The sequence below is a fragment of the Perognathus longimembris genome, chromosome 8 (genome assembly GCF_023159225.1).
Source record: "Perognathus longimembris pacificus isolate PPM17 chromosome 8, ASM2315922v1, whole genome shotgun sequence".
In the NCBI taxonomy this organism is placed as follows: domain Eukaryota; kingdom Metazoa; phylum Chordata; class Mammalia; order Rodentia; family Heteromyidae; genus Perognathus; species Perognathus longimembris.
In genome coordinates this window covers 20,693,855-20,720,832 of record NC_063168.1, presented here as the reverse complement: position 1 = coordinate 20,720,832, position 26,978 = coordinate 20,693,855, and the positions used below count along the sequence as shown (strand labels likewise).

General features: G+C 43.0%; 1 protein-coding gene across 2 annotated transcripts in view; it reads left to right on the top strand.

The window, feature by feature from the left end:
* Nucleotides 1-26,978, top strand: part of Spred2 (sprouty related EVH1 domain containing 2) — a 126,403-nt gene that overhangs the window by 78,108 nt on the left and 21,317 nt on the right. For both annotated transcript variants that reach the window (XM_048352627.1, XM_048352628.1), the window contains exons 2-3: nt 13,753-13,930; nt 24,410-24,578. In XM_048352627.1, the coding sequence (XP_048208584.1) occupies nt 13,753-13,930; nt 24,410-24,578 (347 nt within the window). The remainder of the gene's footprint in view (nt 1-13,752; nt 13,931-24,409; nt 24,579-26,978) is intronic.

Below are 26,978 nucleotides of genomic sequence, written 5' to 3'. Positions count from 1 at the left end.
ATACCCTACAGTTCTCCCATGCCTGCATTTGTGAGCCTTGTTCTTCCTTGTGGCCAATCTTACATTCGTTAGGTGCATAAACCCCGCTGAGATGACTAAATTGGACCTTTTTTTTTCTTTCATAAAGGATCTTATTAAATGTACTAAAATAATCTTCATCGTTTTCTATCCCAGCTTCCCTTCCCCGCCTCCCCGCCAAGCAGCTCTGGGGATTGAAGCCAGAGCTTTTAACACATGCTAGACAAGCTTTCTACCACTGAATTATATTCCCCAGCCTCATTTTCTAGCCTTTTCAGAATATCTCAGTAAATTAGCTTCATTCCTGGAACTTTGTAATTTGCATTAAGGACACTTGCACTGAGAGAAATATGTGTTAATTCTAGATGGTTATGTGTCTTTCTGGTTTCAAGTTGTCTTCTAGTCCAAAGAAATTGCAGTTGCATTTTAGTGATGAAAGCTTGCTGCTCTACTTTCTCGTGGTATATTTCAGTAGCATGTGCCCATTGGCATCGCTAAAGGACTGTGAAGGTCTTTTTTGTTTTTCTTATTCATTTTACATATAAAGAAGCTGAGCTGTGTCACAGGTTAGATCTGTTGATGGATGGCTGCAGTTACACTGGGACATCAGGAAAGGAATGGCATTGTTCATGAGAAACTGCCAAAATACCAAGTCAGGTGTATGGGGGTGAGGGGAGAACTTTCTGTGTCCCACCCTCTACCTTGATCCTGTAGCCAAGCTTCTTCTTAGAATTCCTTAATCTTAGGGGACCCACAGGGAAACTGCTAGCTCCTCCAGAGCTCCTAACATAGATGTACAGACTTCTCCCCACAGCACAGAGCCGTGACTCACTCCTGTAGGAGGCTGAAATCTGAGGATAGAAATTCAAAGCCAACCTGGGCAGGAAAGTCTGTGAGACTCTTTTATCACCAATTAAATTAACTACTCCCCAGAAGTGGAGGTATAGCTCAAGTGATAGCGCACCAACTTTGAACAAAAAAGCTAAGTGTGGTGCAGAGACTGGACCTGGTCCCTAGATCTGTCCTTTGAGAGTATGACCTTGAAGAAGTCTCTTCTCAGGCTGGGCTTTAGTTTTCCATCTCAGTGAGTGTGGAGTAGAGATAGTTGTTAGCTTAAAAGATGCTTCATCAGTGGTTTGTGGCTTCATCAGTGGTCTTCACTGGAGACCTAAGCTTCCTTCTTTCTATTTTTCCACCCCACATTGCTCAGGAGCGGATGTCTCCAGCAGGCTTTGTTTTGTCTGTTTCCCTCCCCCCCCCCCTCACTTAGCATTTAAAAGATTTGGTTATTGTTTGTTTGCTGTTATTTTCTGAGACCACTTGGAGTTAAACCCAGGACCTTGTGCATGCTAGGCAAGTACTCTACCATTGACCTACATCCTCAACCCCTTTTGTATATGTTTCTGAGTTAAGCTTTCCATCTCTGGTGAAAGGGGGTGGCAGAATCTTAGGAAAAAAGGAACTTGGTGAATTAGTAGTTCTTGCCACCTTTGTCCGGAACATCTGCGAGCCATATAAATGATGAGGCTCCTCAAAGTCCAGCCAGCTGATCTCTGACTCCTTCCTTCCTGTAGACCAAATTATCACCTCCTTTTGTTTAGAATTTGGTAAAGTAACTTCCTCACCTTTTGACCTTGGTTTGCTGGGGGAGGGGGTTACAGCAGAAAGGCAAATAAACAAGCAAACAAAGCTGTAACAGGAAAAGAGAAATCTCCTTTAGGTTTTAAACTGAGTTGCTGTTAACTGAGAGTCTGGCTAAAGGTTTCAGTTAGTAGATTGTAGTTACTCTCTTTCCTTTGTTCTCCCGAACAAAAAGGAAGAACGCAAAACTATTGTGAGAAAGTCAGGCACCAGAAGTTCAAGGGCTACCATTGAAAGCTCTGAAATAGAGATTATTAACTTTCAACAACTCCCTTTACCAGTTGTGTTTTGAAGTACCAATTTTTCTATTACATGTACACTTTAATGTGGTGAGAGTTAATTTTGTTCAGTGATCCAGCATTTCCATTAACTAGCCTTTGGGGTTTTCAACGTGGATCATAAAGACCATTTGTGTAAGGGTGTAAAACAGAGGGAAAGTCTAAGAAAATGATTGCTGGCAGCAGGGAGGGGGGTCCGTGGGGAGGGGGTTATTTTGTTTGTTTTAAGTTGGTAATCCTTTGATCTTGATTAATTATGAACTCGACTGAACCCCAGGCATAGTAGAGCAGACAGACAATAAAAGCCAAATCATAAACTTAGGTTCAGACTTTGGCCGCTCCTCTCCCAGAGCTCCTTTGCTGTGTAATCACTTGAGACACAGTCCTTAGGACTGACTTTTTATAGGCTGTAACAAGTGGATGCTTTCTTCTTTTGAATTTTTAAAAAATTGTCTTGGATGTTAATGAACTGTTAGGATCCAGTTTTCCCTAAAATGTCTTAACTGCCCTTAAAATGTCTGTTGGCATTTAATTTAGAGATGCCAACTTAGAATGCCACAAGAGATTTAACATACCATCAGAACACGCCTAAGTGTGGCTGTGTGCCTCTTGTTACTTCAGATGGGACTCTAGGTCAAGGCAGAGCCAGAGGCAGGCTTTACCAGTTGAGTTTGGCCTTATCTGAGATGAGAACTTGCCCTGGAGAGAAAAGCCTAAATCTTCTTCATCTTGTACCTGTAAAATCCTCACCTGTGACAATGTGGGCTTATAGGATGCTAGGCTGCTAAAAAGAAACTTTTTTTTTTAAAGGGAGGAGAGGAGTCTACTTAGGAGGCTGAGAGCTGAGGATCATAGTTCAAAGCCAGCCCAAGCAGGAAAGTCTGAGTCTCTTCTCTTCAGTTAATCAGCAAAAAGCCAGAGGCAGAGCTGTGAATCAAGAACGTCCCAGCCTTGAGCATAAAAAGCTAAAGGACAGGGCTGGGAATATGGCCTAGTGGCAAGAGTGCTTGCCTTGTATACATGAAGCCCTGGGTTCAATTCCTCAGCACCACATATATGTAAAACAGCCAGGAGTGGCACTGTGGCTCAAGTGGCAGAGTGCTAGCCTTGAGCAAAAAGAAGCCAGGGACAGTGCTCAGGCCCTGAGTTCAAGGCCCAGACTGGCCAAAAAAAAAGGCTAAAGGACAGCCCCCAGGCCCTGAGTAACCCACAGCCCTTTACCCCCAATCAAGAAAGATTTCCATGGAACTGTAACTTTTTTCATCCTTAAACTGTATTACATTTGCCTTCAAGTCTGTGAGTTGTTTTGTTCTTTCATGTTGGAGGGTACTGGGTCCTAGGAGTTTAATTTCCTGGAGCCAGTAGTTTCAAGCTCAGAGATAATTTCCATGCATTCCAGAGCCATTGATTGAGGTAAGCAGCCGAGGAACTGAGTGCATAGTCGTTCCCATCACTAGTCACGGAGATTGACTGAGAAACTTAGGCTCAGGGTCTCCAGTTCCCAGACCCCTAAGGGGGAGAAAATAAAATGGCAACTGTTGGGGCCAGGAATATGGCCTAGTGGTAAAGTGCTTGCTTGCCTCGTATACATGAAGCCCTGGGTTCAATTAATTCCTCAGCACCACATATATATAGAAAAGGCCGAAAGTGGTGTTGTGGCTCAAGTGGCAGAGTGCTAGCCTTGAGCAAAAAGAAGCCAGGGACAGTGCTCCCACCCTGACTCCAATCCCCAGGACTTGCGGGGGGGGGGGGGGCAGGAATGTCAACTGTTAATAAGGATAAGAACAAATTCCTGCCAGTGGCTACTTTCTTCATTGACTGTGCTTGCGCCAGGATAAAGACTACCAGATTTATACTGTTCCAAGCCCGACTGATATAATACAGGAGCATTTCTTTAAAACCTGACTTAGACACAACTTCCAAAAATTGACTCCTGTTTCCAGTGCAGAAACTAAGAGCTTCAATAAACGCCTTGTTGCATGTGAGGACTTGACAATGCTATTAGGGTTTGAGATTGGCTGGCTGAACAGCCCTAATTCCCTTAAGGGTAAGTGATCAGTTATGGTGATATCCTGTATTTAGTATTGTAGTATGGAATTTAAGTGCTGAAATTTAATCCAGTAGGGAAGGTTTTGTTGGTTTGAGAAAATAAACAAGCAAACAAACTGTAGTTGTGCTTAAAAAAAAATAAATGTTGAAAAGGTAAAATTAACCAGGTGCTAGTGACTCTCTTTTACAATCCTAGGAACTCAGGAGGCTGGGATCTGGAAGATCACATTTAGAATAGCTTGCCTGGGCAAAAAAAGTCCTTAAGACTCCAAAATAACCAGTAAAAAGCTAGGCTGGTGGCATGGTTTAAAAGTGGTAGACCACCAGCCAAGCAAGTAGAAGGTCCTGAGTTCAAACTTTAGTAATAGCCAAAAAGAGAAAAGTGAAGACTTCTAAGACTGATAGAGGAAAGGAGTCTCCAAATCCATTGAGACAGCATGCTGTTAGGGGGGAAATCAACTGATTGGACACAGTATACTGGAGTTGGTCTGTCAACCTTGTGAAAAAGTAAACTGGAAGATGGACACTTTAGGAGCCAGTTGCAGTATGCATGGGCATCGCAGTACCACAGACATCTTGCTGTCCATGTACAGTGCTTGTAGGCTTGCCCCGATAATGGAGGCTCTGTCTAGAGAATTCTGGGGGCTCCCCCTGAGAGCTGACCATCTGGACCACATCTGGTTTTTCCTGACTCCCTAGGCCCCATGACCAGTGCTCGCAAGCTGCAGATGTCAGGGCATCCTAACTGTCTGCTGGTAATTCCCCAGCGATTTCCTCCATGGCCTTTAACGCTTCTGGAAAGCTGGCACCTTTAACTTCCAGCCCCAATCTTTGTTCCTGTGTCTTTACTTCATTTCCTTTTCTTGGTCAGTATGGGTCACAGGACACAGTGGCACAGTCAGGGAGAGACTGTACTGGTGAACACTTAGTATCTTCACCTTGGGATATCCCCCCGGGGAATGCCCTTACTCTCCAAGGAAATCTGCATATCCCACCCCAAATGGTGTAAGAGAATGTGCCAGAATGTGCAGTACACACACCCTACATCTTTGGCTTCTATGGCCCAAAGACTGGAAAATATGCATGTTTACAATGAGTTGTAATTTAAAGGAAAAGATTGAGAAGACATGTGGCATGGTGGCTTGCTGTATGTTAAACAAGATGGGAGCATATCATTTTGAATCAAATTCACAGGTTTACAACAAGAGGAGTCCACAGCTTTTTTGTATTGAAATATCAGTAAGAAACTAAAAGTACTGAAGGTTCGTGCCTTGTAAACTTTGTCTTCTGAGGATGAATGCAAAAGAATGATTTATAAACTATTAAATTTAGTAATATTCATGTTTCGTACCAATTGTGCTACCAGTGTTTTTCCTAATAAGAGAGAAAATGGCCCCTGTACTACATGTAGAAGAAGCTGGTGTGTGGGTGAGTAGGTTTATTTATATACTTCGGTGTAGCTAGGCTACACAATAGAAATGCTGGGCTTATGGGAGGCATGCAGGTCTGCGGGAGGACCAGCCCCTCACTGCCTCCTCCAGCGGCAGCGCCCGCACTGGGAGCAACACTTCTGGCTGAGGTACAAGACTAGTGCGATTCCTACAACATTTCGTCTCTCAGGTTCTGGACCTGAGAGTAAAGGACAAAAACGTGTCCCTACCCCCAAAGAACCTGGGCTTCCTACAACATAAGCAGCTCTCAGTGCGGTTTCTGGATGAAGTTAGGTCATTGGAAGGCAAAGACACACACACACACACACACACACACACACACACACACACACACACACACACCCCATACCTTTTAGGCTCTGTGTTATATATTCCTGAGAATTCATTTCATACCTTTAGGACAGTCAATACTGCAGATGAAAAGTATCGGAATGATGTTATAGCACCTGGGTTACCCTGCTAGAACAAGTTTAATGTCTCAGAAAAGCAGGGCACAATAAAGTGAACTGACAGGCCTGCTTTCTTCTCTTGGTGGGTCTGGCTGCTAACTTTGTGCTGTGAAACTGGGAGCGTTACACCCCTGTTCAAGTGCAGGGAGCTCCCCTCACTAGTAAGTACCAGGGTAGGGCAGTTTTCAAAGATGACTCCCCACATGTATTTTGTGGCTGATTTCTCTGATCTTAACTCTCTGTGGGAAAGTATTTTTGGTAGGTGAACTTAGCTTTCCTAAGTGGTGCCACGCACCCCCATTCTAGTTAGGAAGTAGGCATTGCGTTCTCAGAAGGTGTCTCTGTCCTTCACAGTGCCACTTCCTGGGTGTTTGAGAGGAGGGCTGGGCTTTCACCCGGCTTGCCCATGGCCAGAAATGGCATTTTTGCAACTAAATAAATAAACATCAGTTCTTGGGCTTTGTTTCTTCTCTGCCCCGCCCCCTTTCTTCTTTGACGCAAAGTCTTACTACTTAGCTCATATTGGCTTTGGACTCACCTTCTGTGTCAGCCTCTGGAATTACAAGTGTGCACCACCATGCTGTGCCTAGCCATCAGAATCTGTAAATTCTAAAGCCAAAGCTTCATTGTTTGTTTGTTTGTTAATTGTAGGGATTGAACTCAGGTCCTGGATGCTGTCCTTGAGCTTTTTCACTCAAGGCTAGTAGAGCCACAGCTCACACACTTCGGTTTTCTGGTGGTTAATTGGAGAGAGGAGTCTCCTGGACTTTCCTGCTCAGGTTGGCTTTGAACTGCAGTTCTCCTGTCTCAGCCTCCTGAGTAGCTAAGACTACAAGTGTGAGCCACCATTTGTCTCAGAGCTTTATTATTTTGTTTTTGTTTTTGTTTTTGGCCAGTCCTGGGCCTTGGACTCAGGGCCTGAGCACTGTCCCTGGCTTCCTCTCGCTCAAGGCTAGCACTCCGCCACTTGAGCCACAGCGCCGCTTCTGGCCATTTTCTGTATATGTGGTGCTGGGGAATCGAACCTAGAGCCTCGTGTATCCGAGGCAGGCACTCTTGCCACTAGGCTATATCCCCAGCCCTAGGCCATGTTTTTAAAATGTTTAAGTAATTGACACTTATATAGGCATCTTACAAAACTAACTCCTGACCTGACAAATAGTTTATGACCAGTTTATGACTTTTTTGTTTCCCCCAGTCCTGAGGCTTGGACTCAGGGCCAGAGCACCAATGCTGGCTTCTTTTTGCTCAAGGCTAGCACTCACTCTACCACTTGAGCCATAGCTCCACTTCTGGCCTTTTCTGTTTATGTGATGCTGAGAAATCGAACCCAGGGTTTCTTGCATGCTAGGCAAGCACTCTACTGCTAAGCCACATTCCCAGCCCTATATCTGTTTTATATATACATTTATATATTATATAAAAATATATGTATTACTCATTTATTTAGATGGAATCCAAAGGTCTTTATAAATCTATCAGCACCAGCAGACCAGAAGCAATGGTGTGAGTGGCATAAAACGAATGTGCCCAGCTCCCTGGGTGACATTTGTCTCGTTGGCATCTGGGAGTTGGGCTGGAGAGGCTGGGATCTGGACTAATCCCTCTCAAGGTCTGTTGAAGTGGGCCCAAGTGGAGAAGTGAAGCTAATGTTCAGCATAATGGAGAGATAGGAAACCATGTAATCAGATAAGGGCTGAAGTGAGGGGGCCAGGAAGAATTTGTAGGGGGGTGGGGACATAAAAGTTCCCATCTTCATCACTGAAGCAAGCCAGAAAGGGGAGGGGCAGGTACAAAGGGGCCGGTTCCCAAATGGCAGATGGTATTCTTTCCTCTACAGGTATGCCTGCCACGTGCCCTGAAACCTGGTTGTGGAACTGACTGTTGATTAGGGTTGGTTGAGGTCCAGCTCAGGTGCTCTAGCACGGTCAGATGCCTGGCTAAAAACCCATTGCCTGGTGGCTGGGACTGAGGTTTAAAGAACCTGCCTTTGCAATCAAAGCCAGCCTTTCAGCCAAAGTAATAATTAATAATGGCTGCCACTTAATCAAATTCCCCTAACTCTTGACCTTGCTCACTCTTTTAACCAGGAGAGTAGATCTTGTCTTCATTTTGCAAGAGAAGAAACTGAAGCTCAAAAAGAAGTTTCTTCAGCTAGCTGAGATGTCTGGCTCTGCTTCTGGGAGCCTGCCTAGCCCCAAAGCACACATTCTTTACGGGGCTGCCCAGTCACCGTTTCCTGCAGCTCTTTTGTTTATTTCTGTACTGGGGCCTGCTTTGCATCTGGAGAAATGTACAACAGAAAGGCTGCAATGGAAACTTTGATTTGAGGTGCTAGTTTGGAAATTGTTGCTTCTTTGCCTTTCTGTCCTGCCACAGGATGTCCTTTGCCTCTTTTGTCTATTGAGTGATTGTCACACAAGTCTACGTGTGGGGACACAGACTTTTCCCTCCTAGGAATTACATTTAAATGGAATATCCAGGTCTCACTCATTTTACCCATACCATAGCTAGAGTTTGGTATGGTAGTTGAACCCCTTGGTAACTACACTGGTGTTCAGTGTTGTTCAGATCAGACTCCATTCAAGCCACACCTGGAGTCTCACCCGGCCCCCGCCCATATACTTTGTGGCACTTGCCCGTTTGAGAGCTTCTTGTCAATTTCTGTCACTTCTGTTTTTGTTTTGTTTTGTTTTTGCCAGTCCTGGGGCTTGAACTCAGAGCCTGAGCACTGACCCTGGCTTCTTTTTGCTCAAGGCTAGCACTCTACTACTTGAACCACACTGCTACTTCCGGCTTTTTCTATATACGTGGTGCTGGGGAATCAAACCCAGGGCTTCATGTATACGAGGGGAGCGCTTTACCACTAGGCCATATTCCCAGCCCCCAATTTCTGTCACTTTTGACAGTGATGGCATTTGCTTGTTTTATGTCGGTCCTGGGGCTTGAACTGAGGGTCTTTTCACTGTCCTTGAGCTTTATTTGCTCTGTCACTTGAACCACAGCTCCACTTTCAGCTCGCTCCTTCCTCCTTCCTTCCTTCCTTCCTTCCTTCCTTCCTTCCTTCCTTCCTTCCTTCCTTCCTTCCTTCCTTCCTTCCTTCCTTCCTTCCTTCCTTCCTTCCTTCCTTCCTTCCTTCCTTCCTTCCTTCCTTCCTTCTTGTAGTTCATTGGAGATAAGACTTTCATAGACTGTCCTCTCTAGGCTGGCTTTGAACTGTGATCCTCATACCTCGTCCTCCTGAGTAGCTAGGATTAATAGACAGGAGGCACCCGTGTCTGGCGACAGCATATTTTGAAGGTATTTCTAAGGTAAACCAGGGGCATTTTCTTGTGCAATTTTTTTTAAGGCATCTACCATTGCCATTTCAGATCCATCACCCTAACCAAAATCCTGCTTCTGTTTTCAACAGATGCTGTTTAATCCTTTCCAGAAAGAGGGGGGTGGTGGGAGGGGAGTTGGCTTGTGGGTAGAGTTCATTGTCATTTGCCCTGCGCTGGTCAGCGTACAGCAGATAGGAAGCCACTGGCACAAAGCCAGGTGGCTGGATTATCCAGACGTGCTTCTCAGCTTTTCGTGCTCACGCCAGCCCCCTGCCTTGTTTTAAATAGCCAAGTGCTGTAGTTAAATGCTGGTTGCTGCGGGAGGAGATGAAGGGAGGTTTCTTTCCACTCATCCCCAAACCCCCTCCTATCACCCACCCTACACAGAGGGCTGAACGCAAGTTAACAGCTCTGTAGTCAGAAAAGCAGAGAGGTAGGGTATTTTAAAAGTAATAATAATTCTTTAATAAATGCATAAAGGAGTTTGTGGCACTCACACGAGTGCACACTCCCCACTTTCATGTTTGAGTCATCAGTTGCCTTGACTACAGAAAGAACAGCCCACAGCCCACAACTACAGACCCCCAAAAAGTAAAAGCAAGATTTAACAAGAAGTATGGAGAATGTCAGTTCTTCCACACCATTTCCCGGGGAGGTGAAGCTGCTGTAGTACATTGGAGAGGATTTGAGCAAGTATGTCAGGCACTGGAGGATTGCAAATGCTAGGGACCCTTAGCATTTCTGGAATTCACAGGGAGGGCTACAGGGAGGAACACACAGAGCGTCCCCAGAGTTACTTACATACTGCTAATCTAAGCAAATGCTCTCCGATTTTCTTTGTCTCTAGATCTCAAGGGACATGTGTGTGGGATCCGGAGGGAATGGGTTAATGGCAAATGAGCTTGACTCACCTACATGTGCTCCCTCTGCTTCTCACCCAGTCCACCTGCTAAAGAGAAGGAATGCTTTACTCCTACCCCCTTGAAGCAAATGAAGATTGGACATTATCTGTTTTACAGGGACACGGTTTGCTTCAAATATGCTATTTAAAACCTGTTTATATTGTGTTTTTAACCCATTCACTCCACAGCCTGTTTTCACATCAGATATTATTATATACTCACAAATACATAGCCACGGGCAAACAAAGGGCGAGAAGGTTTTAGAGTGCTGCTTTATACAGAATGGACAGGAAATAATCCGGGGCAGAGTCCTGTGTGAAATAAGGGAATTAGTATAGTTAGTTGTGTGGAGAGAAAGGTGAGGAACGGGACTTTGAAATGAGAGAGCTGGCAAGTTCAAAGGCCCTGGGGTAAGGTTATGTTTAATTTGGAACATCATCAAGAAGACCAAAGAGGCTAATGGAAGGAGCAAGGAAAATAGTAGGATATGGGAGCCTAGTCTGATGTAGGAAACTGCTGGAGGGTTTGAGTAGAGAATTATAGTCTGACTGACTAACCTTTCTGTTTTTCTGGGGGAATCAGGCAAATATGGAAGTAAGAATACCAAGTAGTAGATTATTGTGGTCATCTCAGTGGACAGTGATGGCCACCAGGATCAAATGGTTAAAAGTGACCTCTGACTAATATATATATATATATATTTTTTTTTTGCCAGTCCTGGGACTTGGACTCAGGGCCTGAGCACTGTCCCTGGCTTCTTTTTGCTCAAGGCTAGCACTCTGCCACTTGAGCCACAGTTTTCTGTATATGTGGTGCTGGGGAATTGAACCCAGGGCTTCATGTGTACGAGGCGAGCACTTTTGCCACTAGGCCGGCCATATTCCCAGCCCCACCTCTGACTATTTTGAAGGGGGAACCGGAAAGGTGGGAAGGCCTTGGGAATCAAAGATTCAATACGATACTGGGAGATTGAGGCCTGTCCCCCCTCCCCAAGCAGAGAAGATATATTGACTGCTGTTTTTACTGAGGTTTTAGTGTTTTCACTAGGGAAGAGGCTGGCTGGAATGTGAAGGTGGTGAATGCTGGCCTAGAGCAGGTGTTCAAGTGGAGGATGGGGCTTGATTAAGCCAGCAACCGGAGAGCCCAGAGTGCTGACAGAGTCACAGGGGGTGACTGGGGTGCAGGGTCTGTGCTGACTGTGTCTGTTTTCTTAGCCAAAGAAAACAGCAAACTCATCCATCTCATCTGAGGGGTGGGGAGAAGCTGTGTGAACTGATCCTGGGGTAAATGTAGCACCATGCTCATGGCATCTGAGGACTCATTTAAGGTTGGTGACTCTGGCTGTAAAACTAGGGCTGTGAACAGTTTGGAGTTTTCTCTTTCACCATGTTCAGTAAGCAGCATGGGCAGGCCATGAGGTTAGATCCATTGATGGTGTATGAGCCTGGTTAAATTGTGCAATTCCGGAGAGGACATAGGTGTTAGGTGACATGCTGAGCAGTATGTGTGCTGTCATAGACCATGGTGCTGAGGTTGAGAAAGAATGGACGTAAGGACGTGTGGGATGTGGAGAGCGAGATAAATATGGTGGTCCTAGTAGTCAGCCCGCCCCCGTGGGATGAAGTGTGCTAGAGGCTGAGTGCCGGAGCTACAAAGTTGGGAGGTGTGATGGTCAGACCACAGCACTCTTAAACTGGAGGAGTGGGATTGGTACAGATGTTGGTAGTCAGGTCAAGGGTTGACCTGGGCATGGTTTGCTATGACTCTGCAGGATTAAAGGCATTGGAGGGGGAAAGCTTCAGAAATAGAGAGAGGCCAAGGAAATTAGAAGACTCGTCTGAATCAGTTTTGAAGTTATGTGAATCGTGGCAAGGATTAGATAGAGATGGAGGAGCAGTGAGCTTGGTGGCTAGGGTGATCAGGGAAAGAGAGGTAACCCAAAGCTGCGGGAGATTGGGGAAGGGCATGGACATCGTCATAGGGTTTGAGAGGAAATGAAGGAAGGGTGAATAGCCTATAGCCATGGTAAGTGCCTGTCCCAAGGGTAGGTTTTCAGGCAGGCAGGGAGAGAAGGCAGCCTGTGAGAATGGCCACAGACCCACCCACAGTCAGTTTTGGCTAGATTAAGAACAGCAATGGGCTTGGCATTGGTTGCCTCTTACCTGTAATCCTAGCTATAAGGAGGCTGAGATCTGAGGATTATGGTTCAAAGCCAGCCTGGACAGGAAAGTCAATGAGACTCTTCCCTCAAATTAAGCACCAAAAGAGCTAGAAGTAGAGCTTTCACTCAAGTAGTAGAGTGCTAACTTGGTACAAAAAGCTCACACACATACACACACCCCAAAGGAACTTTTGCACCAGCACAGAAAGGATGGAGAGTGATGCTGGGGTGGGGGTTGGGGTAAGGGATAGAGGGTATGTGAATGGGAGAGTTCCTTGAAACAGATAGAGTTCCCATTTGGAAAGACGGAAAAAAAAATTCTGGAGATGTGGTGGTCGTTGCACAATAATACAGATGTATTTTATGCTACCTAACTGTGCACTTCTAGTCCATCCTATATGTTGTATGCCTTCCTCTAACTTAAAAGTAAGGTCAGAGGAGAGGATGAGAAGGAAGGGAGCTGTAGACCTGAATGTTCTGAGGATCTGATGGAAGGCAGTTGAATCACCGCAGAGGCTGAGCTGTAAAGAGTGGAAGAAAGCCTGCCTGGCTTTGTGTGTGGGCAGAGGGACCATCTCCCTCCTCTGAGTGGTGGGGTAGGGAGATGGTCTTCCTTGGGGCCCAGGGAACAGGAGGGTTCTCTGTTACTCCACATCTGTTTCCCCAGAACCTGGCCCAGTGCCTGGTGTGCAGAAGACATGAATGTCTGTTTGAGTGCTCAAGAATAAGTTCTATCCAAAGAAAAAACACCAAGTGAGAAGTTAATGGCCTTGCTGATAATCCAAACAAATTTCCCCCCAAAGTGATGAAGCTAGAGTTGGTCTCTGGAGGAGAAAGGATTTTTGGCAGAGGTGCAAAAGAACTTATTGCGAAAGCAGTTTTAGAACTGGAAAAAAATAAAATCATAAACAAAGCTGCGCGCATATAACAGAGTTGCTTAAATTGAAATACTTTCCTACCTATGTAAATGATTATATAAATGGAAAAGTTGTAGTGTGGAAATGGATTCTTATTCTTATGCTAAATAAGGAGGTTATTAGCTTCATAAAATGCTCTTTTACATTGTTTGTGTGTTTTGTTCCCCCTGAAAGTCACGATGGGTCAGGAGCCATTGGCTCACACCTGTAATCCTAGCTGCTTAAGAAATTGAGATCTGAGGGTCACAGTTCAAAGCCATCCAGGACAGGAAAGTCAAATAAGGCTCTTATCTCCAATTAACCACCAAGAAACCAGAAGTGGAGCTGTGGCTCAAATGGTTGAGCACCAGCCTTGAGCCAAAAAGCTAAGGGACAATGCCCAGGTCCTGAGTTCAAGCCCCAGGACTGGCACACAGAAAAAAGTCAAGGCAGGCTGCCTGTGGATGGGTGAATTTTTCTGGCGACAAGTCCAGGAAAGCACTGGCTTGTGGTCATCTCATGTTGCAAAACATGTTCTGCAGCTACCAGACCGTTGTCATGCCCCCTTCTTCTTGTCGTTTTAGTGACAGCTATATCGTGCGTGTCAAGGCTGTGGTTATGACGAGAGATGACTCCAGCGGGGGATGGTTCCCACAGGAAGGAGGCGGGATCAGTCGTGTGGGGGTGTGTAAGGTCATGCACCCTGAAGGCAGTGGACGCAGCGGCTTCCTCATCCATGGTGAACGACAGAAAGACAAACTGGTAATGGCAGACACAACTTGTGGTTGACCAGTAGCGATGACCGACTTCTATGCTAAACTATATCCCTCTTCCCATTGGTATTTTTGTATTTCTCTCTCCAGTTCAGAATTTTGCACACACATGCACACAAAAAAACTACAGATTTACTCTGGAGCTGCAGCAATTTTTTAAAACAAAGCCAACACCTTTCCAACGAAATCTCTAATGGCCACACACCATGAAACACACATGTGTACAAGTGTATTGAGCAATCAAGTTTGCATCTTGGATTCATCAAGATGTGTTTCTTACTGACTTTGTTACAAGGTATTTAAAACAAAAGGGGGATGTTCTTTATTATTATGAGTCACCTAATACCACTGCACTAGGAAGCCAGAGGTTTTTAGATGTAGGGTTTGTTCCTGGAGCTTTGCCATTGAGCTTTGGATGGTAGATGCTAAAAGTGTAAAGGCAGAGTCAGCTGACTTTTGGCTCCTTCTATGTAAGTGTTTATCCAACGGGTACTGTAGCTTTTATCTTGTAAATAATGAGTACAGCATGCTTGGAAAAAGAAAGTAACAAAAAGAAGTATCACACATCTATAAATAATTATGCATGTTTATAAATAAATACTTGGAAAGTTATCATTTTCTCACAAGAATCAGGGATTGTGAGTTCATAACTTGGATGGCCACTTTTGTGTTGTTGACAGAATCTCTGATAGGAGGAAAAATAGAAGACACAAGTCTATTTTGTTTTGTTTTATTTTGTCGTGATTCTTATTCATGTACATATGTGTTTTTGTGGTGCTGAGGATTGAACCTCGGGTCTCATTTATTCTAAGCATTGAGTTACACTCCCAGCCCCAAGTATGTTTTCATTAAGGCCCTTAAACATGGAAGATATTACCCCTGTCTGTGCTGATCAGAGAGTGTATATTTTACAGCCATTAGATGATGCAGGATATGCAGGATTGTACAGGACCCCAGAGAAAATACAGACAGCACATTTGAGACTCATAAACATATTTGTTGAATTTTACGTGTTAAGTGCAAGTTTTACTCTTTTGCAATCACTGATCATCTGAAAAAGTTACTGAATAGATAACACAGAACAGTTTGTAAATGTTACATACAGATATCAGAAATGCTATTTTCACACCCAATCAATTTCTAAAAATTCAAAGGGAGAATGCAGCTAATTTTAAGAAGTCTCTCTTCAGGAAATTCCCTACATAATCATCAAAGCATCAAAACATTCTTATTTATGACATTCTTGCAATAAAGGCAGTATAATCACACTACCAAAAAAGGTGAATTAACCACCGTCTATTGTGCTTTTCACTGCCTTAAGTACAGCCTCAGCCCCTCAGTTATGTTCCATATTTGTATGCCTGCTGCGGCCCATATTGTAATTGAGGAATCAAAGATTATTTGCTCTTGGTGACCATTTGAGAGCCTGGAACCAGCATTTGATACTGTGCTACAGTGATCTAAAATTAAGCCAAAGCCACCTATGCACACCCACTTTTGGCTCGTTACTATAGCTTTTCAGCTCTTATTTTTTATTTTTACTTATCTATAATTGAGTGTGTCAATGGGTTTACTTCTCAGGGTTTTGTTTTACCGTGCTAGGGGATTGAATCCAGGGTGTTGCACATGCTAGGCAAGCCCTCTACCACAGGGCCACACTCCCAGCCCTATAAACATCTTCGTATTGTTTCATTTGCCCCTACATTCTCATAAGAACATTGCTAAGTTGCTGATAGCTATGTGACACTCTGTTGTTCATGTGACCATATCTTCATGTCATGTACTAAGGTGATTTCCTTATTCATTCATTCATTCATTCATTTATTAATTTAATTAGTGCCAGTCCTGGGGCTTGACTCAGAGCCCCATGCTCTGGCCTGGCTTTTTTGCTCATGGCTGGTGATCTGTTATTTGAACCACTCCTCTACTCCACCATTTTGCTGGTTAATTGGAGATAAAAGTCTCTTGAGGGCTGTGAATGTAGCTTAGTGGTAGAGTGCTTGCCTAGCACGCATGACAGACACCCTGGATTTGATTCCCCAGTACCACAGAAAAAGCCAGAAGTGGCGCAGTGGCTCAAGTGGTAGCATGGTAGCCTTGAGCAAAAGAAGCTCAGGGATAGTGTTCAAGCCCTGAGTTCAAGCCCCACTACTGGGGGGCGGAGGGGGGGAATCTCTTAATTTGTCTGTCCTGGCTGGTTTTGAACCATGATCCTCAGAACTCCACCTCCTGAGTAGTTAGGATTACATACATAATTATTTTTCCTTTTTGTCCCTCAACCCCGGTGTTATGAAGATATACCCACTTTTTTGTTTTTTTACTTTTTTGGAATAATTTCAAGGGGTTAAATTTTTATAACTTCAGAAAACATATAGAAGGGGATTGCTACTATCATGTAAGAATTTCCTTTAACATACAAAGGGTCATATATTTTAAATCTTTATCAGTTTGATAGAGTAACAGTGACATAGTTATTTACTAATAAGCAGAAATGGTGTTTTCTCTTTGATAATGTTATAGCAGAATTTTGTGTCCTTCATTATATTTGCCTATTGGAGGTTTTAATAAAGATAATAATCTCCATCTGCCATATTTGCTACAAATAGATTTTAACAATTTATCTCTACTTTTTTATCTTTAATTTTTCTGTGTTAGCATATTATCTCCAGTGAAGGGCTATGTATCTATAGAGCTATTTTTTCCTGGTATATCTATGGTTTGTCAAAGAATATCTCAACCTAAAATAGCCCTTTAAGATTCTCTAGCCTAGCCCCTTAATTTTACAAATGCATTTATGAACTAATGTATTACCAGTGACTTGCACATAATAATTACAAACTCTTACTGTCTTGTTCAAAGCCCCTGACGTAAATAACCTCAGTACCATTCCTGCACCATTCTGAAAGAGGAAAATATTACTGTCTCCTCATTGTAGTGGGGGGGCACATTTATTAAAAATTGTTCATGCTGGGTGCCAGTGGCTTACACCTATAATTCTAGCTACTCAGGAGGGAGGCTGAGTTCTGAGGATCACAGTTCAAAGCCAGCCCAGGTAGGAAAGTCCATGAGACTTATCTCCAATTAACCACCAGCAAATTGCAAGTGGCGCTGTGGCTCAAAGTGGTAGAGTACTGGCCTTCAGCAAAACTGCTTCGAGACAGCACCCAGGCCCTGAATTCAAGCACTATGACCAGCCCCACCCCACCCCCCAAAAAAGTTGTTTATTTCCTGGGTCTGGGATATGTAGTCAGTGGTGGAGCCAGCATTAGAACCTATTTGTGTGGATGTGGGTATGTGCCAGTCCTGGGGCTTGAACTCAGGGGCCTGGGCACTGTCACCTAGCTTTGTCTCTCAAAGTTAGCACTCTACCACTTGAGCCACAGCTCCATTTCTAGCCTTTGGTGGTTAATTAGAAATAAGACTCCTGCAGTGGCTGGCTTTGAAACACCATCCTTAGATTGCAGCTTCCTGTGTAGCTAGGATTACAGGGACACAAATGATCTTTCTAACAGAAGCAGTTCTTTTTCAGAGTTCTAGAACTCAGCGTGTTTTGGTGTGGTTTGGGGGACCTATGAGCTTAGTTACTATCATTATTTCTGTGAGAAAATAGGCACGTTCTCCAAGATGCCCATTCGTTCACAAGTGGTTTATTCAGATGAGTTTTGGTCAGATGGAGATAATTGCATTTTCTTAAGAAGTATATGTGCAATTGAAGCCTTGCTGAGCAGTCTTGTTCTAGATGGACTAGAGGAGCTTTTTCCTTACCAAATCCTGAATCAGGAAATCTAAGGAATGGCCTGCTCTTTTCAGTGGCCATGCATAGGTGGCCAAGCACTCGTACATTTGTTTGGTGGGAAGTTGAGCTGGCAAAGCTCTTGAAAAGGCAGGTTAGAAGCTGGGTGTCAGCAGCTCATGCTTGTAATCCTAGCTACACAGGAAGCCGAGATTTGAGGATCATAATTCAAAGCTAGCCAAGGCAGAAAATCCATGAGACTCTCTTCTCCAATCAACCAGTAAAAAGCCTGAAGTAGAGGTATGGCTCAAGTTAGTAGAGTGACAGCCTCAGGCAGAAAAGGTGGGGGACAGTACCCATGCCCTAAATTTAGCCCCATGGCTGGTACAGAAAAAAAAAATTAAACCCAAGTTGATACAGGACTTTTAATTTTAAATATGCATAACTTTTTACTTAGTTCCTATCTAGAATGCTACCCAATAAAAACAGACATACACAAAAATGTGTGGACAGTGCTTTACACGTCGTTTTGTCTCAGGATTCCTTTACACACACACACACACACACACACACACACACACACACGGTAGTACCCTCAAAGAGCTCTTTGTTTTGATGAGTTATAGCTATATTTATTTAACACATTAGAAACTAAAAATCAAACTCTTTGTGCATTAATTAATTAATTTTGCCAGTCCTGGGACTTGAACTCAGAGCCTGGGCTCTGTCCCTGAGGCTCTCTGTGCACATGGCTAGAGTTCTACCACTTAGAGCCAGAACCAATTCCTGCTTTTTCTGTTTATTTTGTGCTGAGGAATCAAACCCAGGGCTTCCTGCATGCTAGGCAAGCACTCTACCACTAAGCCACATTCCCAGCTCTCTTTATGCATTAATAGTTAATCTAAATGACACTTTTCTGAAAAATATTTTGCAGAACAAAAGTAACTCATGAGGAGGAGAGTGCTATTGCTTTGCATTTTCAGAAAAGAGCTGGATTCTTACCCTACTCCTGGTTTTAATCTATTGTAATAGGTTCTATGCGATTGAAGTATATAAAGATGAGTAGTTGGAAAAGGAAGAAATGTTTTAATAGCCTTTTCAGATAATTCTTTGTTACTGTGTCAAAACTCAACCAACAGCAGTTTTTAAAATGTGGAACCTGGAACCATTGATAGGAAATGTTATCCTCTCTTACATTAACCCACTAGTTTATCTTTCACTGTGAATGGAGCTTTACTCGTGCCCGATTTTGTAACATTGTACATTGCTCATCTGGAAAAGAATTGCAATCCTGCAGTAGCACAAAGATCACTCACATTTTTTTTCTCTTTGGTGGGGGGGGGGGGGAGGGTGGTACTGCACTAGGGAAGGAGCCCAGGCAAGCATGGTACAACTGAGCAATATTCTCAGCCTTTTCTTAAAATTTTTATTTTGAATCAAAAGTTACTGAGTTGCCCAGGCTGTCCTCAAACTTGCAATCTTCCTCAGCTTCCTAGTAGCTGGGGTTGCAGGTGTGCTTCAGGAAAAATATATATGTGTGTGTCCAGGGGAAAACAAAGATAGATAGATAGATAGATAGATAGATAGATACTGCTTAATCTCACCAATTGTCTTATTAGAAAAACATTTAAGTACTGCTAAGCTGTTCAAAAATTTTGATTTTCACTTGAAAGTTCAAATTTTATTATTGGCAACAAAAAATCTCCACTTGTTTTCCTTGAAATGACAAGCTTGCTTTGTTCATTTTCAAGAAAATGTCTGCCAAATACTCAAGGCTGATTAACCATAGCTTGTCTGTGATTGTTGTTTCAATAAAATGGCATTCCAAGAAATACACAGTTAGCTCAGCTCACAGCTGAAACAATCACACATTTTTTACTTGAGACAATCATCCCACTTCCAAAGGCAGTGGAAGAGAGAAGAGGTGGTTAGAAATATTCATTCTTTTTCTTACCATTTGTTTTGAAGCCAAGCTTCTCCATATACTTTTGACTAAAGAAACACAGGATAGCAAGTCAAATGCAAGAATCCATTTGTAAACCTAAAAGGCCATACTACAATAAAGGAATGTTTGCTGCTTCATTAAGAGCCAATGGCTTTGGGGCTGGGAATATGGCCTAGTGGCAAGAGTGCTTGCCTCCTACCCATGAAGCTCTCGGTTCGATTCCCCAGCACCACATATATGGAAAACGGCCAGAAGGGGCGCTGTGGCTCAGGTGGCAGAGTGCTGGCCTTGAGCGGGAAGAAGCCAGGGATGGTGCTCAGGCCCTGAGTCCAAGGCCCAGGACTGGCCAAAAAAAAAAAAAAAGAGCCAATGGCTTTGATACAGGTGCGCATGCTGCCCTGAGACATGCTACTACTGCACGGAGTTAAACTCACCATTCATTTTCCACACTAAGAATGTCACCATTGTAAAAAGGTCAGACATGCCTTATTATGGTAATGAAGAGAATTTTTCCATCTTGGACCCCCCTGAAACGAACCAGAGATGGGTTAGGCTCCCAAAGACCTACGGACCAAAATTTAATGATGTGTTGATGTCTACAAATGTAGATTCGGTGCTGCTTGTAAAAGTGACCGATTACAAATGAGGTGCATGTGCACAGGGGTGGAGGATGCATACTGAGCAGCGTCGCCCGGCATTTGAGCAGTACCACACCAACCTCCTTGTAGCTCCTACACATCTCTTGTTTTGCTTTTGGATTTTGATGCTGGGGAATCAAAACCAGGGCCTTAAACATACTTCTTACCATTGAGCGGTGCAGACCCTGATCTGCCACCCAAGACATGCTTTTAAGTAAAATAAACTTCTGGGCATGGCTATAATTAAACATAAAACTTCAGGGTATATCTAAAGAAGGACAGCAAAGGAAGTGGGTTGGTGCCCACCACAGGCACCACAGAGTAATTTTGGGAAGCTGAGACGGGAGAAAAGAGTGGAACCTTCCCACATTTATCTGAAATACTTATCTACTTACCTCTTTACAGCCCATGTTTCTTGGGTCAGATTTTGTTGTTGTTGTTGTTGATGTTGATGATGATGATCATTGGGCTTGAACTCTGGGCGTGGGTGCTGTCCCTGAGCTCTTCAGTTCAACGCCAGTGCTCTACCACTTGAGCCACAGTGCCACTTGCAGTTTTTTGGTGGTTAATTGAAGGCCCTCACAGACTTTCCTTTCCAGGCTGCCTTTGAGCCGCAGTCCTCAGATCTCAAGCCTCCTGAGTAGCTAGAATTATAGGCGTGAGCCACCAGCACCGGCTTGGGTCAGATTTTTTTTTAAATATAATTTTAGTGTTATTATTAAGGTAATTTACAGAGGGGTTATCGTTTCATAAGTCAGGTAATGAGTATATTCCTTTTGTTGGCCAATATCACCCCTTCTTTTGCTTTCCTCCAGTTTCCCCCCTCCGTCTCTACTCACAAGTTATGTAGTTTGTTTTCCACATAGTGTATATTGAATAGCATGATTGCGTTTGTTTGCCCTTCCTCCCTCCCTTTCTCTGTGTCCCCCGACAGTCCCCCCTTTAAAAAGCCCAAAGCCAAACAAAACACCACCACCCACACCAAAATAATAACACAAAACCTATGTTTTGGGCTAGGAATATGACCTAGTGGCAAGAGTGCTTGTCTCGTACTCGTATATATGAAGCCCCGGGTTCGATTCCCCAGCACTACATGTATAGAAAATGGCCAGAAGTGGCATTGTGGCTCAAGTGGCAGAGTGCTAGCCTTGAGCAAGAAGAAGCCAGGGACAGTGTTCAGGCCCTGAGTCCAAGGCCCGGGACTGGCAAAAGAAAAGAAAAGAAAAGAAAAAACCCTATGTTTCAATAAATATTAATATCAATTATTAATTTAAATGTTTAATTAATATTAAACACTAATTTAAATATTAAGGGAAGTTTTTTCACCTTTGGGTTTCTTCCCTTCTGGTATCCTTTGTCTGACAGTGTGTGAATGCCTGGAGTCTTGTATGGGTTATCATGTCCAATTATATTTTAGATCTAGCCCTCCACAAAGGAGAGAAAACATGCACTGTTTGTCTCTTTGAGCTTGGCTTACCTCACTTAGCATGATTTGTTCTAAGTCCATTCATTTTCGGGGGGGAGGGGTGGGGGGCAGTCGTGGGCCTTGGACTCAGGGCCTGAGCACTGTCCCTGGCTTCTTTTTGCTCAAGGAAAGCACTCTACCTACCACTTGAGCCACGGCACCACTTCTGGCCATTTTCTATATATGTGGTGCTGGGGAATCGAACCCAGGGCTTCATGTATACGAGGCAAGCACTCTACCACTAGGCCATATTCCCAGCCCAGTCCATTCACTTTTTATTTAAACAAACAAAAAAAAAAAACTTGCAACAAACAGAATCAAGCCATGTGCTTCTTAGATGATGCCTGTAATCCTGGCTGTTCAAGAGGCTGAGATCTGAGGATCCTATCAAGCAAGAAGGTCTGTGTGGGACTCATATTTCCGATTAACCACCAAAAACCTGGAAGTGGAACACCAGCTTTGAGAGTCTGAGGTCCTGAGTTCAAGCCCTAGTACTGGCACACACACAACAAAAAAATAGAATCATAACCTTTTTGTATACCTACTTAAATAAGAATACATAAATAAAAATGTATATAAATTTTATATAAAAATAAAAGGCAAACTTTTAAAATCACATTTTTTCTCCCCATGCACATTATTTAAAAGACAATTTTAAAAAGCCTTTCTCCAAAAATGAGGGAGGGTGTAACAAATATGACAAGAAATGTACTCACTACCTATGTAACTGTAAACCCTCTGTACATCACCTTGACAATAAATTTAAATAAAAGCTTTTCTCCAGTATTATATTAATATCTGATTGTCTGTACACCCAAACTTCCGTTATATCTGTTTCAAAGATAAAAGCATTAGAAATGTTTCATTTTTGCTGTTAAACTTAGAAATACCAAGATGTTAATTGTCTAAGGGGACATAAAGAGACTATATCTGATTTCTTCAATTCCCCTAATTTAAGTATGAACTTATTTTACTTACACTTCTCTAAGAAAATATACCTTTAGAAGGATTTTAAAAATTAAGACAGTATTGACAAAATACTTACCTACCCAAAATATGGAAACACTGAGCCTTTATTTTTTGCTTTAAAAAAAGTTTGAGACTGAATTGAGACTAAATAAATTCTAAAATAGATAACATTTGTTAGGTAAAGCCCTGGTTAATTGTAGTTCTCTGATTTGGAATGGGGTTGGGCTGACATTTAATCGTTGTACTATTCTTAGGGGAAAATGACCATAATAAGCGATTTAGTCATAAACAGAATTGTTTAAGGGGATGGTTGTCTTCTTTCAATATACAATGTCACAAAGTTAACTGCTTGGGACTGCTAATTAACATACCAATTTGAATATTAATCTTATTTATTACATTTGGGAACATTTACTAGGGAGCATTTAATTCCCTTTTGCTTTGATATGGTCTTAAAATTTGTCCTCATTTAAAGATGTTCTTATTTAAATTCACAGTAATTTAGGCAAGCCTTCACCCTTGCCCTTCATTTTGTCTGAATTAACAAGATCACATAGTGTTAATTGTGAACGTTTGCCAAAACAAGATCAAGGCTATTAAAACTCAGTAAAATCATTATAGTGTTTATAATGAGGCCACTGGAATACTAAAGTTTGGGGGTTTTTATGAATAAAGAATGAAGTTTATATTTACATGATTGCATTGCCTCTTTTATTCTGTAATATGAAAGAAACTCTGATGTCTTATCCATGATAGCACTATTAGACACAGAAAGTTATTTTGCAATATTTTTTACATCAAATTAGGGGGACACAGCATACATGGAACTGCTAGAGCAATATGAAATCAAGTACTAAATTGCCAAGAGAGGAGGACTGAACACATACAAGATGACAACTGATGATGAAATCTACTGGTGAATGAATGTGGTCCTATTAAGTGTTTTCAGGGCATGTTCTTGTTCTCATTGACAATGTTGGTATTACTTCCATGTTGTAATGACAGAGATCAGGGGTCTGGAGCTGCAGATTAAAAGATTAATCAAGCTATCACTCAACGATGGCCAGTTCTGAGACTGCATTGTTAGAAGCATGGAGAGTGGCCCAGGAATCCAAGTGTAAAGATCATAGAGGCTCAGATCTGGGTGGCAGCAACTGAAATGGGGTTGAAATAAAAGATGTTTAGGGACAGGTGAAATGGACTTGGTGACTCACCATGCAAGGGGAAGCAGAGGAGGCAGAGATTGCCAAGCCAGAGAGAGTGCTGTGTGAAGGGTTGGCCTTGCCAGATATAGGGGAAGTTGGGTGAAGAAATGAGTTGCAAAAATCTAAGATTAATTTTCAACTTACTGAATTTGGGTCACAGGAGACATCCTTTAGGGCAGGAAGGGAAGAGTAAGCCATCGGTACAAAGGCCCCAATGTAGAGCAAGATCTAGCCCTTGCCCTAATTTTCACATTGGGGGCAGAAGGAAGAGAAATGTGGTAAAGGAAGACAGCCAGGATAGTAGGGCTTATTAGATCTCAGGGAAGGGCCTGCAAAGATAGGGTGGGCAACAGGAAGAAATGGTTTCTTCCTAGGTGGAGTGGGTCACAGGTGAAGAGAAAAGGTGGGTGGTTTTTGTTGGCTGCCCCTAGTGATGGTTCCCAATTAGACTTTTGTAACCAAACACCATCATGCCTGCTCTGTAAGTAACCAGCCTGTGTTTCAATCCTTCAGGTGGTATTGGAATGCTATGTAAGAAAGGACTTGGTCTACACCAAAGCCAACCCAACATTTCATCATTGGAAGGTCGATAATAGGAAGTTTGGACTTACTTTCCAAAGCCCTGCTGATGCACGAGCCTTTGACAGGGGAGTGAGGAAAGCAATCGAAGACCTTATAGAAGGTATTGAACTTGTCACTGTACCCTTAGTGGGCTGATGGAAATTCTCCAGGTTCTTGCCATCCTATATTTGTGGTTTGCTCGTGGGAAGGTTCGGGATCAGGGAAATGTCAAAGCTTTCTAAGTCTCTAGAGAGAGTAATTAAAGTGACAACACGGAGAAAATGAGATGTTTCATAGTGGTCATTGATTGCTACTTCTGATCCTGGCCTGGAAGAGCTTCCAGCCATTAGTTCTCCAAGTCAGCACTTCAAATGAGAGGAAGTCATATTCAGAGCCCTGTGAAGAAAGGACTTTCTAACATACATATTAATGCCAAATCCAAAATTTAGGAAAATGAGTCACAGGAGAATGTATGTTATTATAAAACTTTTCAAGTTATTCTTTGGGATTTGGGGAGAGGAAAGCAGATCTTAACAATCATCTATAGTACAATTAATAGTTCAAAAAAGTTGTAGCTAGGACATTAACCTAAACAATAACCATAACATAACCAAAAAGGAAACAATTTTTTAAAGCCTGATTACTGGCCACCAGTGGCCTATGCCTGTAATCACAGCAACATAGGAGGCTGAGATCCATAGCAGAGAAAAACCCTGAGTGACCACTGGGAATTGCACACTGGGAATAGCACTGGGTGCTATGGGCTTGGCTTTGTCTCCTCTTTCTCTCTTGGAGATTGAATTTGTTTTGCTTTTTCTCTCTCATCCTTGTCCAACAGTTCTTTTCTTGATTTGAACTCAGGACCTGGGCACCGTCCTTGAGTTAGCCCTCAGTGCTCAGGCCCTGAGTTCAAGGACCAGGACTGCAAAAAAAAAAAAAAATTATGGGGCTGGGGATATAGCCTAGTGGCAAGAGTGCCTGCCTCGGATACACGAGGCCCTAGGTTCGATTCCCCAGCACCACATATACAGAAAATGGCCAGAAGCGGCGCTGTCGCTCAAGTGGCAGAGTGCTAGCCTTGAGCGGGAAGAAGCCAGGGACAGTGCTCAGGCCCTGAGTCCAAGGCCCAGGACTGGCCAAAAAAAAAAAAAAAAAATTATATCATAACAAAATGTTTTCTAAGTGCACATTTTAAAAACCCTGACCAAGAGAAGGAAAAGCCAAAAATTTTGTTATGTCCATTGCTTCTACAGATTTCAGTGTTACTTTTTTTAAAAATTACTTATTGTCAAAGTGATATACATATACAGAGGGGTTACAGTTTCATATGTAAGGCAGTGAGTACATTTCTTGTACAGTTTGTTACCTCCTCTCTCATTTTCAGTGTTACTTTTTTGAATATCGCTTTTGGTCAGTGAAGCTGAAGCATAAAGTGAACAAGAAAACAAGTTGAACTTGACTGACCTAGTTTGTTCTATGGTGGAATAAGCTGGGTTTTCATACAGGAGCCTTAATTTTGACCTGAAAAGGCAAATATAACTCACTGGGCTTCTGATAGTGCAAGAGAAACCCTCCCTGGCATGGCTTTGAACACAGTTCCTGCATTCTAGGGGGTTTTGTTTTGCTCTGTTTTTGATGCCGGTGCTGTCCCTGAGCTTTTTCCCTCAAGAGTAGCACTCTACTGCTTGAGCCACACTTCCACTTCCCACTTTTTGCTGGTTAATTGGAGATAAGAGTCTCATGGACTTTTCTAAAAGCTCAGGCTGGCTTCAAGCCAGGATCCTCATATCTCAGCCACTAGAGCCAGCTAATCTGGAGTTTAGAGTATAGTACCCAAGCTCAGAACTGGAGACTGCACAGGCTAGTCAGCCAAAACTTCTTCATCTCTAGATGAAAAGATTTAATCAAGCTCAGTTCAGTGAGACTGGCGAGTCTAGAGGGGTTCCCTTCACCGCTATAACCTGGAGATCACTACAAAGGAGTGTACTTTAGCCTCCACAGTGCTTGTTTTCTGGTGGCCAGGGCAGAAGTATGAAAGGTTAACTGGGAACAGCAACAGTAGTCAAAGTTAGTTGAGAGAGCATCCTGAAAAAAAATCAGAAAAAAAGAAATTAGAAGCATTTAAACAGGTAGCTTATTTGTCCTGACACAATTCATGTGCAAAAAGAATGGAATGTGATTTTATTAAAGTATGCTTTTTAGCTAGGGATTCTAGCTCAGCGCTTGTTTAGCATGTTCATAGCCCCAATAGTGCAGAAACAAAACCAAACACTTTTTAAAATGATTGATTTGACTTAAACACTTGGGGGAAAAAGAACTTTGATAACTGGGAATGTGGCTTAGTGGTAGAGTGCTTGCTTAGCATACATGAAGCCCTGGGTTCAGTTCCTCAGTAGCACATACACAGAAAAGGCAGGAAGTGGCGCTGTGGCTCAAGTGGTAGAGTGCTAGCCTTGAACGAAAGGAAGCCAGGGACAGTGCTCAGGCTCTGAGTTCAAGCCCCAGAAATGGCAACAAAACA